We start from the raw sequence: 13365 nt of genomic DNA, 5'->3' as shown, positions 1-13365 counted from the left end.
TGATTTCAATAAAAGGCGTTGAGTACATTTTCAAAGCAAGAATAGCAGGTGTCCTAATTAAGGTCATAATTTGTGCTAGGATTTGAGTAACTTCCTTTCACAAGGCATGTTTCTTGACCTGAATCCTGCTGGTATTAATTCTATAGATACAGAGTATAAAGCAGAAGTGAACATGGGCAGTGGAACGGGGTGGGCCACAGGTACCATGGCCCCACCAACATTTTGCCCACACAGCATTAGCAATTAGGAAATTTGGGGAATAGACACAGAGATTGGTTTGGTTGGACACTCAAACCAAAAAGTAGTTCCGTTGCCTCTGGAAGCAAAAATACCCAAATAGTAAACCCTGCCAAAATATGTCCGACAGTATTCTTTCCAAATTTGTAGAAAGTGACCCATGCTTTTATTTTGCAGCTCCCCAAATCATCTGCTTTGGAAAGTAGCATCTGATGTCCCTTCAGGGGTCTGGCGTCACACAAACTTTGTTTCAGCTAGGTTCATCTGTTTTTTAAATGGAAAGTGAACATAAAAACATAAGTAACAGTGTGGCCAGACTGAAGGTCCATCAAGCCCAGCATCCTGTTTCCAGCAGTGGCTAATTCAGGTTGCAAGTACCTGGCAAGATTCCAAAACAGTACAAAGCATTTTATGCTGCTTATCCTAGAAATAAGCAGTGGATTTTCCCCAAGTCCATCTTAATAATGGCTTATGAACTTCTTGTTTAGGAAGCTATCCAAGCCTTTTTTTTTTTTTTAACCCCGCTAAGCTAATTGCTTTTGCTACATTCTCTGCCAACAAATTCCAGAGTTTAATTACACATTGAGTGAAGAAATATTTTCTCTGATTTGTTTTAAAATATATTACTTTGTAGTTTCATTGCTTGCCCCCTAGTTCTAGCATTTTTGGAAAGAACAAACAAGCGATTCACGTCTACCCGTTCCACTCATTTTATAGACTTCTATCATATCTCCCTTCAGCCGTCTTTTCTCCAAACTGAGGAGCCCTAGCTGCTTTAGCCTTTCCTCATAGGGAAGTTATTCCATCCCCTTTATTATTTTTGTCGCCCTTCTCTGTACCTTTTTCTAATTCCACTATATCTTTTTTTTTGAGATGCGGTGACCAGAATTGAACACAACATTCAAGGTGTGGTCGCACAATGGAGCAATTCAAAGGCATTATAATAACATCTTCGTTTTTGTTTTCCATTCCTTTCCTAATAATACCTAACATTCAATTTGCTTTCTTAGCCGCCGCCACCGCTGCACATTGAACAGAGGGTTTCAACGTTTCATCAATAATGACAGCTAGATCCTTTTCATTCACTTGGACATACAGACATACTTAATAATCAGATAAAGCGGAAAGAGTTCGCTCACACAAGTTGCGAGAGAATTTGCAAAATCCAAGAAGGTATTTAATCTGCAGAGGAGTTATATACAGATGATGCTTGCATTATTTCAACTGTACACAGTCATCAAAAACATTTGTGTTTGGGATCAAATGCCTTACTGGACTTTGCAAGTTCTCTTATGACACATGAAAGTGATTGATGATATGATGATCTTGAATTTTTGGATAAAGTCCCTTTTTTTTAACCTGTTTTATTTCTAATTCAGTGAACCAGCCTACAAATAGGAACTCAAGTTGGCTTCAGTTCCAGGTTCTCCTGTTGAATGGCTGTCATGTGATCATTTGTGTGCTCCCTCAGTAAAGTGGCTGATGCTGTTTCTTGAGAGTGCATCAGCATTTTCTTGTCATGGGGGGTCATAATAAGGTTTTACATCTTTCCACGAAACCATTAAAAATGATAAGGACCGTAAGCGGGAAAAGAAAAGGCACCTTGGATCGATGTCAGGGTATTGATTCATTGAGTTAATTGCATGAAAGTTTGAGATTGTTCCTAAGCACTCTGATTATGAAAGACGTGCACAGAGCACTACATCCCTGCCCAGGCTAAATCTGGCCTGTAATTTTGAAGTTTATTTCATCGCAGGGCAAAGAATTTATTACTTTCTACAGCCAGAAGGGAAAGCAAAATAAAAGGGAGATTATAAAATGATGTTTTTCAAGAGCTTCAGTAGTTTGCTGTGGGGCTTTGGGAGCGCTTTCTTATTTAAAGAAAATTACTTTCCTGGGTGTTTGTAGGTTGGATCAGGTAATGGTAGGACTCCAGTGCCTGACCTCAGCATTAGCAAAGCAGCAGATGATTTTTCTGTCAGTTATCTATCAGGTTAGCTTCCAAAGTAATGCACTGCAGGGAACAGGAGCAGGCTAGGTTGCTCCCTAGTGATAACAATCCTAAAGTGTGAACTGGACAGCTCTGAAATTTTAGTTTTCGTGCAGTGAAAGAAAAGCTCAAACAGTATTCTGTGAAGGTCCAATTCATGTTTACTTGGCCATGATACAGCTGTATCAGCTAATCACATGGATTTTTCTTTCCAGCCAATTCTGAGAGCCTTTTTCAACTGAAGGAGAGCTCTGGAATGAGGGGGCATATGACGAAGTTATGAGGGAATATGTTTAGAAGTAATCTAAGGAAGTACTATTTCGCAGAAAGGGTTGTGGAGGTATGGAATGGCCTCCCAGTGGAGGTTGTGCAGTAGAGGACTGTTCCAGAATTTAAAAAGGCATGGGATAAGCATGTGGGATCACTTAGGAAAAGGAAGAGTTCAGGGTTACAGAGGATGGGCAGACTAGATGGGTCACATGGCCTTTATCTGCTGTCATGTTTCTGTGGAATTGTTGGTTGGTCAATTCAGCCTCTGTAAGGTATAAGACTTGAATTCTGTGTTTACAGGCTCGCAGATTTCCCAAAAATTTCTAAAGGCAAATATTTTGATATTGGATCGCACAAGGGTTTTGTGCAGTATCTTTACAAAAGAGGAAAATCTTTTATGGTGTTTTCAATAGCGTTGACCAGCATTTGTGTGTTGCAGTATTCATTTACTGTTCACATATGGTTTTCATGTTTCATTGATTTATTTCAGAGGAAAAAGTGGCTGACATTGCTTAAGTCAGTGTTGGGGTGAGTTGCATTATTGCATAATGAATGAACTATCATATAAAAGATAAATTTTACCGTCTAGTCAGTCTCCTTCCCCTCCCCGTCCCATATTTTTTTTACATCTTTGCAAATGCTTCACATATGTAAACAAATATAAAAACTCCATTATCTAGTGGGCTACCATCTAAAGTGCTCCATTAATCAGTATTTTTGTTGGATGGCTGAAAAAGGTAGAGATTCCACCGACAGTAAGCACATGTACGCTTAGCCCTTTATTCCCCTGCAGTACTAGACTGCTGTTAAATCCAGAGACAGTTTTCAATGTAGAAGTCTAGTCTGCTTTAAAGAGTACAGTTGTTAAGAAATGCTTGGGGAAAACCATAGGTTTTCGAACAGGGGGGAGCCATAGGGGCCATGGAACAATCTAGCACCTCTCTGCCGCAGCCCCTCCTGCTCTTTACCTTTATCAGGCAGTAGGCTGAGATGAGAAGACACAGCATGCGATAGCGCGAGTAACAGAATACAGTCTAAAATGGGAACATGTATGGCTGGGCCCACCATGGAACCTTTTCTGGCCCTTTGAGCAGTGAAGCATCCTGCCCCAAAGGCAGTGAACATCAAAAGGGCATGTTTTCTTAAGCTTGTTTTGTACTGATCGAATTAGGGCAGTATATGGCCCCCAATTCCACAGCAATTGTTGCAGAATTACTCCTTGACACTTAGAAGGGAAGGGTCAACCAGCAGGTTGTTGGTGATATCTTTTATTGAACTAACTCAGTACTGTACATCCATGACTAGCTTTCAAGCGCTATGCTCCTTTCATCAATGATTTGGAGTGATTTATTTATTTTTTATTTAGGATCTAGCTCACACCTTTTCAGTAAGATAGGTTATGTTCAGGTAAGTGAAGTGTTTCCCTATGGGCTTGCAATCTAAATGTATACACCTGAGGCAATAGAAGGTTAAGTGACTTGCACAAGATCTCGGTGAGCTGCATTGGGATCTGATCCCTGACTTCCCTGCTTCTTGATCTGCTCCTCTAACCACTAAGCTGCTACGTCACTCGCTGATCTGATGAAGAGAAAATAGCTTTGAAGAGCTATTCTTAGATATATTGAGTTAGGTGTAAGTGGTGGTGCGTTTGTATTAATTGGATTATTTGCCAATTCTTACTGCTACTTATTTAAATGAACTAACGTACAACCATGTTACTTCCCCTTGTTATAGAATCACAGGAAATTGGCTGTCTGCCCATCTTCTCTCCTCCACTGCATTCTTTTTTTTTAATCCCTCTCATCAACTTTCTCAGTCCTTTGCTAGGCATATGAAAAAAAAGTTATAGCCAGCAACGTGCAGTCCTGTTCAAGCAGATGTGAAGGAGGGAAAACAGCTGCTAGCAGTTGTGGGAAGAGGAGGTTGAGGAAGGATCCGGTAGCTGGGGTGGCAAAGAGAAGGCTGGTGACTTGTCTGGAGGGAATGAGAGACAGAATGCTGGGCTCGATGGACCTTTGGGCTGACCCTGTAAGGCATTTCTTATATTCTGGGAGGATAGCAAATGGATCAAGTCAGTCTTTTGTAATAGCACTCAATGTAGAATGTGCCAGATTCACTTGAGAGTATATGGTAGGGAAGCCCCGCCCAGCACATCCCAGGATGCACTGGGCAGGGTGCCACCATTTTGGAGGTGGTGCTGGAAGAAGAGGGAGTGCTGCTCCCTTCTCCATCACACAAGGAGATACGGGGGAGGAGGGGGCTGCTAGACCACCAGGGTGGGTGGGGTATGTAGCCCACTGGGCCACCAGGGATTTTTTGAGGGGGCTGGGGGGGGGTGTTAGGAAGGCTGGAGATCCATCAGATCTCCAGCCCTGCCCATGCTTTTTGCTTGGGGGGGGGGGGTGCAGGGGCTTTGGAGGGGGGCAGTGGAATGCGGTAAGCAGGGTATGCACAGCAGGGGGCTTCAACATTCAAGGTGTGACAGAAACTGCCATGCATATCCGTTGCGCTATGCTCCACTGGCCACTGCAGCCGTACACTACAGCCCTCCTAAGACCTACCTTGAAGGCCAGCTGTCCTGGTGGTGTAGTGGACTCTGCTGTTGTGGGGACAGGAAAGAATCCCACTCTTTCCTGCCTGCTGCCCTGCTCCATCTCTGCTTTGGTCTTTTGAGTTGTGGGCGGCGGTGCCGTGTTTTAAAAATGGCTGCGAGGCTTCCTGCGGCAGTTCTTTACTTTTTAAGGCACCGGGCTAAAAAAGGGGGCAGGGTGGAGAAGGGGGAGGGAGAAGAGAGAAAGGAGATGCTGGACGGGGGGGGGGGGGGGGGGGGGGCACCAACTGATAGTTTGCAGGGGGGCACCAGAGACTCTAGCACCGGCCCTGGGGGAGCACTAGGCCACTGGACTCCCAGGACTGAGGGGGGGAGGAAGAGCCTTAACTCTAAAGCAAACTTCGAGCTGGCGTAGGGTTAAGGCACTATTCGGCCTGTGGTATTCTTTTGTGCTTGTGCCTGACGCCCTCTGATCAAGGGTGTTGTGTAAATGTGGGTGCTAGTCTGGCGCTAGTGGCCCTGGCTCTAGGGCCTTCATTTACTTTTGATCATCGAGCCCAAAGAGCCAGGAAAAGGAATGTGGCAGCAGTGTTTGTGTGTGTTGGAGTGTGTTTTGGGAAGCTTGTGGACCATTATGGAATTATTTCCAGTTCCTCTGCATATATATATATAGTCTCTTTTCTTTGTGTGTTACATAACTTCTTTCCAGAATTCTGTTGGTTTGGGATAATATTTCTAAAAATTAAAGCAGCATTGCAGTACGGGGTCAGACAAAAGACCCATGAAGCCAAGTATCCTTTTTCCAGCAGTGACCATACCAGGTCACAAGCACCTGGCAGGATCCCAAAAAGTAGATAGTTTTCATGCTGCTTAGCTTCAAGTCTACTTTATGAACTTTTCCTCTAGGAATATGTCCAAACCATTTTTAAACTGAAGTACGTTAACTGCCACATCATACAGCAGTGTGCTCCAGAGTTTAACTATTCATTGATTTGAAAGATAAATTCTTCTGTTTCTTTTAAATGTACTACTTTGTAACTTCATGGTGTGTCCATTAGTCTTTCTAATTTTTGAGAGTAAATAATTGATAGGTCTGAGGTACTATTCCTGTTTCACTCCATTCAGGATATTATAGATCTCTATTATCTCTCTCAACTGTCTAGTTTCCTAATGTTTTTAGCCTTTCCTCATGAGAATTGTTCAATCAACTTTATCATTTTGATCACCTTTCTCTGTACCTTTTCTAATTCTACTCTTATCTTTGTGAGATGTGGCAACAAACTACACACGGCATTCATGGTACAGTTGCAATATTGTATTGGGTCAACCTACTGCAGCTATAGCTGAAGAGGCAGGAGAGTTGAAGCTGATGTTAGTGAAATAGGGGTCCCCAAACTCTTTAGAAGCTACCAAGGAGTTTGCTTAGCCAGAAGCTTTTGGGTGCTCCTGCACTAAAGCTAAAATTGATATAGGACAAAATGAATATAAATTATTGAGTGTAATAATTATTTTTAGGAGTTCTAGAAGACCTGCATCAATGGAAGCTCAAGTTTCTTCCATAGTGAAAGTCTGTTTTGTTTTGGGGTTTTTTTTTTCTTATGAGAAAACTGTGATATATTCGTAGTTATTTTGAGCCAGCTTCCTTTTGTTTGTTGACACAGGTTCTGCTCCTCTCATTATTAGATTGTAATTTAGCTTATCTGGGGTGTACTAAATTCCAATTAAAAAGAATGCATACTTCAGAACACTGCAGTATGTTTAATATTTGATTTGACCAAACATGATTACGTTACTGCTTATTACATCATTCTTCATTGGCTGCCATTTGAGGCTAGAATTTTGTTTAAACTGGCTTGATTTTTATATAAGTTATTGTATATTTGGCTCCTAATAATCTTTATTCATGTTTCCAGTTAGCCTTTGTTGTTAGATCAAGGAAGACCATTTGTAATTATATATTCGCTCTTCCATCACCAAAAGGAAAAAAGAGATTGAAGATGTTAGAATTTACATTAGCCTATCAAGGAGCCCGTTATGGGAAAGATTTTGCTAAGATATTCTTTTCTTCCCAATCATACAAGATATTTAGGTGAAAAATTTACTTTATCAAAATAATTTTCTGTTATGAGCCCAGAGGAATGTTCTGGCTTGTATTGCTTTATCTGCTTAGAAACTGAAATTTAGTTAGCCTCTATTTCCCTTTTAAAGAAAGGATTTGGTGACAGTTAATACCATACAAGTTTTATATTCCACTAATACCACTGTAATTTCAGATTTGGCACCAAAATAGACCTGAAATCTGGGTCTGGTTTTCTGCCAAAAATGCCTGTGCATTTTAAGTGAAAACCAAAACAGTAGCCCCACTACTGCAAACCCATCCCCCTGACAGAAAACCCATTTCTACCCCTGGGCCTACCTTTTAAAAGCCATGATGGTCTAGTAGTCTTTTTGAGGCAGGAGCATCCCAAATTGCTCCTGGCTCCGCTGGCAGCGTTGTGAAAATGGCAGTTATGACTTCCCATGGCAGCCTTGCATGATTTCTGCAGGAGGTCACAGTCACCATTTTGGAACTGGAAATGGCATGAGCAGGATGCCATTCCCAATTCCAAAATGGTGGCTATGATTTCCCATGGCAAAATCTGCTGTTGGGGGGATGGGGGGTTGGAGGCAACAGCAACTTTGGATGCTTCTGCCTCGAAGAATCCACTAGACCACCAGGGCTTTTAAAAGGTTTGCTCTGAGAGGAAAGGGCAGAGTTGATGGGCAGCCAGAAGGAATGATTTTTCTGTCCGGGGGGGGGGGGGGGGGGGGGGGGGGGGGTCTGGCTGGCTTGAAAGGACAAGCTTGCGGGGAGGGGGCTATATGGTTCTGGTTCGGTCTGAAACTGAGTGGTGAATTCAGTTTTGGGTGACCTCCAAAAATAAAAACAAAGTATGAGTTTCAACATTGAATCCACCCAAAACTGTGCCTAGAATTTGATTTTGAATTGTAAAAACACAAACCCCCCTATTTTTTCACCCTCTCAAAGCACTTAATGTAAGCCCTAAAATTTAATTTACGAAAACACATAGGATCAGAAGCCCTGCTTATAATATAGCTCATTTCTGGATAGTGTCTGCTTCTGGCACTTTTTCCATGACCCTAAGTTTATTCTTGAAAGCTCCTCAGTCTTTACATCTTTGTATAACAAGTTTTTGTTTTTGTTTCCTTTTCCACATACATTGCAAGTAACTTTTTTTTTTTTTTGCTTGAAGGATTCACCCTCCGGAGTATTTCAAGGAAACATATGCAGTGGATGAAGTGCATTATACGGATCAGGTAAGATCCAAACTCCTAACCCCAAGACTGCATGTCCCATAGCTTTACCCAAAGCAGAGTTGGATCTAGGAACAAATTGTACCATTTAGGGAAATACGATATTGCACAGACATAAACAGATTGCATGGCCAGTTATGAATTTTTTTTTCCAGTGCCCTTCTCCCCCTCCCCCGTTGAAGGTCATAGAGTACTTAAGAGCAGAGCCCATCATGTGTTTTTTTTTTTTTCTTTTTTGCCTTGTCACTAATCCTTGTCCCACTTGTATCTGCTTCAAAATCCTGAATTTTGCGAACGTGTTCCTGGTTGCTGTGGGCCAGATTTTCCTATTAGCCATTTTCTTTTCAAGGTCACTAAATATAATTATTCCAGTAGATTGTCAAACGTCATCTGTTTCCAAAGTCTCTGTGTTTCAATCACTTGTAAATTGTTTTTTTTTTCTTTCTCAGAGTACCTAACTCAGCAGCATGGCTAGCTGAGACCTCCTTTGCCCTCCGTATGACATTTCAGTCCTTTGAGCTTTGTAAATAAGTCATAGTACAAAGCTGAGCTGTCCTTTTCATCAACTACTTAGATTGCTCCTGCCTATCATAGATTAATCCATCTCATTCTAGAGTTGGAGGGTAACGAGAAATCGATTGCAGTGGCAATGATGATAAATATATCACAATAGCAATTGTGGTGTTATTGTAATGTAATTGTGCTGTGCAGAGTTGCAGAAGTGCAAAAAGTACTCTGTAATGTATAACATAAAATCTGGAAATGCTGCCTCTGAAAGAGTATGGCTAACAGTGTTACAAAGAACGCTGTAATCAATGTGACGAGAAATGTACATTCAATGTTTTGTTCTGATGCACAAACAGAAAAACCCCCTGTAAAATTACATTATTTCATGTATAGCTCTGATGTCATAAACAACAAATTTAATATTTAATAGGTAGTATTATGCTCAAAGACTCTTGCTGCCATGGTCATGCGATCACTTATTCTTGTGGTGGGATCTGTGCTTCCCAAGAATAAAAGACAAATCCACTAACCTCCAGAGCTCTGCACCTTACTATAGCGCAGAACCAGGAGCTTGGGCTAAAGGGATTAGCCCTGAACAGGCAGGATTTTTTTTTTTTACATTGTGCAATAGTACAGAAAGTGTGTTAAGCCACAATAGAAAGGTTACTCCAGGCCCTAATGGAGGGGCAGCAATAGCTGCAGCATATTATGCAAGTACAATGTGAACAGCAGTAAGCTTAGCAAAGGTTTTTAGAGCTGCAATCAAGTTGTCTGGCCTTGATGTTCCAGGCACTGCATAGACCAGCATCCCTGTGTTGCCTAAGATGATCCTCAAGGATGACCCGGATTATTAGTGAGCTTTCAAAGAACTGCTCGAATGGTTGTCTGGCTGGAGGCAACATGTATTACATGTCTGGGCAACCTGCTAACCAGCAGCAGCCAGGCTGCTTTCCAAGATGCTAACCCTAGACAGCAGAACCACCAATGTGGAGGTTAAGGCTACCATCTTGGAGTGGGTGAGGTGCACTCTGGAAGCACATCACCAATAATTCAGAAAAAAGGGCTCTCCATGTAAAAGTCACTGAAGCTTTTCTACAAGATTAAGATAGTTGCTTGGAAGCAGCTGCAACAGGAAGGGAAGTCCAGAGTGGAGCTGGCCAAGCTCATTCTCTTGAAACAGTTCCTAGATCAGTGATGGGCAACCTTTTGAGCTTGGTGTGCCAAAATTCACCAAAAAACCGAACATAACTCGGGTGGTGTGTCACTTCAAGAAAAGCTACAAGGACCGCCCCCGGGCCCCCCCCCTACCCGAGATCGCTGCCCATCCGAGGTCGCCGGGCCCCCCCTCCACCCGCTACCGGGCTCGGAACTAACCTTAAAGCCTCCTTTCATGTTGCAGCAAGCAGCTTAGGGCAGACCTCTCCTCCTTCCTTCTGTGCTCCGCCCTTGCGGACGTTACGTCAGGTGAGGTCAGGACACGGAAGGAAGGAGTGGCCTGCCCTGCTGCTGCTTGCTGCGACGTGAAAGGAGGCTTTAAGGTTAGTTTCCGGGAGCGAGGAGGGAAGGCGGACCACACTGCGGCGGCGCCACGTGTCATCGAAAATGGCTACCCGTGTCAGTGCTGACACGCGTGTCATAGGTTCGCCATCAGGGTCCTAGATGGATGACTCTGCCCATGAGGCAGTGGGTAAATTAACATTCCAAACTGACACCAGAGAGTGGCTTTGGTGATGGCAGAAGTTTTCCACCAAGCTCAACCTGTGTCTGAAAACTCCAAACAGAGGAAGCTAACCTGTACCCTGTGCTTCATGTTGAGCTGGTCAGGGCTCCCCTTCAAGCATTTGTAGTTTCCAGAAATGTGAAGTCTGTCATTTGGGGGGAGACAATAAAAAAGCATTTTTATTATGAGTAACGTATTTTTCGGACTATAAGACGCACTTTTTTCCCCGCAAATTTGGGAGGAAAATGGTGGGTGCGTCTTATAGTCCGAAGGTAGCGATTTCCCTCCCTCCCGCCCTCCCCCCGAGTTCGGGATCGCCCTCCCCCCGGCCCTGTCACCACTTCTCCCCTACTCACGTCACGCGATCTTCCCTGGTGGTTTAGTGACGTCGGGGCAGGAAAGAGCCCCCTCTTTCCTGCCCAGCGCACTGCTCTCTGTCCTCCTGTATGCAGCCAGACGGTCTCGGCGGGATTCAAAATGGCCGCCGAGACTTCAATTCTCGGCGGCCATTTTGAATCTCGCCGAGACCGTCAGGCAGCAATGCATACAGGAGGATGGAGAGCAACGCGCTGGGCAGGAAAGAGGGGGCTCTTTCCTGCCCCGACGTCACTAGACCACCAGGGAAGATCGCATGACGTGAGTAGGGGAGAAGTGGTGACAGGGCCGGGGGGAGGGCGATCCCGAACTCGGACAAGACGCACCGGAGCACCTAGGTTTTAGAGGAGGGAAAAGGAAAATTTGTTTTTCCTATTTCCCTCCTCTAAAACCTAGGTGCGTCTTATGGTCCGGTGCGTCTTATAGTCCGAAAAATACGGTATATTGTAACTTTGGCCTGTGTTAATGGAGATCAGAGGCAATACCCGACTGCTCAGGTTTCAATCCAAATGCCAGAGGGACAAACCAAGCTAGAAGTAGGTCTATAAAAAAAATGAGTGGAGAGGTCTGTAAAACAATGAGTGGAGTGGAATGGGTAGACGTGAATCGTTTTGCTCTTTCCAAAAATACTAGGGCAAGGGGGCATGCGATGAAGCTACAAAGTAGTAAATTTAATATGAATCAGAGAGAACTTAGACGTAGAGCGTAGTGATGTTATGATTGTTTAGCTAATCATTGTGTGTATAGAGTTAATCATTGTATATGTGCTAACACCATTGTATATATCTTAATCATTGTAGAATGTAGCTCCTCTGTTAAAGGTCTTATTTACTTGATACGAATCCAAAAGAATCCACAGTAATTATTGGGTAGTCTGTGTCAGTGAGGCAGGCTGTAAATCCATAGCAGTTCATCTTGGCTACGAGGGATGGGATTCGTACGTAGAATGACACCTTTTTAGGAGGAATGCAGGGGAGAGTTGAGGTACTATATGTTATTATAGCCACTGAGTGGGAGGAATAGGATTGCTGTTTAAAGGAATCATTGCCTTTTGCTGAAGTTTGCTGCAAGCAAAATGTTGAAACAGAAAGGGAGAGGGAATTACTATGTAAAATGAGTTTATCTTGTTGGGCAGACTGGATGGACTGTACGGGTCTTTATCTGCTGTCATTTACTATGTTACTATATTACTATGTAACTTTTCTTCACTCAGCGTGTAATTAAACTCTGGAATTCGTTGCCAGAGAATGTGGTAAAGGCGGTTAGTTTAGCGGGGTTTTAAAAAGGTCTGGACGGCTTCCTAAAGGAAATGTCCATAGACAATTATTAAATTGACTTGGGGAAAATCCACTGCTTATTTCTGGGATAAGCAGCATAAAATGTATTGAACTTTTTCGGGATCTTGCCAGGTATTTGTGACCTGGATTGGCCACTGTTGGAAACAGGGTTCTGGGCTTGATGGACCTTTGGTCTGCCCCAGTGTGGCAATACTTGTGTACTTAGTGTTACTCTGGTTCCCCTACCCCAGTGGTTCCCAAACCTGGTCCTGGAGGCTTTTGGGATGTGTGCAATGAATAATGAAAGATATTTGCATGCAGTACCTCCATTGCATGCAAATCTCTCCCATGTATATTTATTGTGGATATCCTGAAAACCTGACTGGCTGGGGTGCCTCCAGGGTCAGGTTTGGGAACCACTGCCCTACCCGGCTGTCTTGGGTTAGGATTATCCAGATTTGCAGCTGTCTGGACTTAGCTAAATGCCGTGTCAGAAAATTTGAGAGAGGAATCTTTCCCGGAGATCTTCTCACTATGTAGATTTATATGTTAAGAACCCTAAACTGCCTAAGCCCCACAGCATGGTTTTTATTTTTATTTTATTTATTTATTACATTTGTATCCCACATTTTCCCACCTCTTTGCAGGCTCAATGTGGTTTACAATACATCATGAAAGGTGGAAATATATTAGAAGATAGACTTTTAGTGTTACAGAGTTAGTGAAGTCAATCAGTTACACCCAGAATCTAGATGCTGCAGTAGGTGGGGACTCTGATGCAGAGGAGACCACTCAAAGTACCCCAGATCCCTTAGCTTACTTGAGTGGAGTGGGGAGGAGAATCCTGGGAATTTTAAAGAGAGCCCAAATGAAAGGTGAGTCACTTTGAAAGGCCAAGCTATGGTGCTAGCTATGGATGGGAAACCTGTAGACAACCAAGACCAGTGTTTCCTATAAGAAATTAGTTGTCATGAGGAAAACTACCTTTTTTTTTCTTTGTGAGCAAAATATTTCTGTTACATTAATGTGAGCACTCCTTACAGATACAGATGTGCACACATGCTCATGCTTACACACACAAATACATAAACACTCACAAGTAAGTTGGAAGCCATGATCTACA

The 13365-nt window shown here is 43.1% G+C and overlaps 1 protein-coding gene across 1 annotated transcript in view; it reads left to right on the top strand.

Moving 5' to 3' along the window:
* The window catches only part of PEPD (peptidase D), a 422604-nt gene that overhangs the window by 57036 nt on the left and 352203 nt on the right, over window positions 1–13365 (top strand). Inside the window, exon 4 of the mRNA XM_030204435.1 lies at window positions 8303–8366. Within this exon, the coding sequence (XP_030060295.1) occupies window positions 8303–8366 (64 nt within the window). The remainder of the gene's footprint in view (window positions 1–8302; window positions 8367–13365) is intronic.

The sequence above is a fragment of the Microcaecilia unicolor genome, chromosome 5 (genome assembly GCF_901765095.1).
Source record: "Microcaecilia unicolor chromosome 5, aMicUni1.1, whole genome shotgun sequence".
Taxonomy (NCBI): domain Eukaryota; kingdom Metazoa; phylum Chordata; class Amphibia; order Gymnophiona; family Siphonopidae; genus Microcaecilia; species Microcaecilia unicolor.
This window is presented reverse-complemented; position numbering and strand designations above follow the sequence as displayed.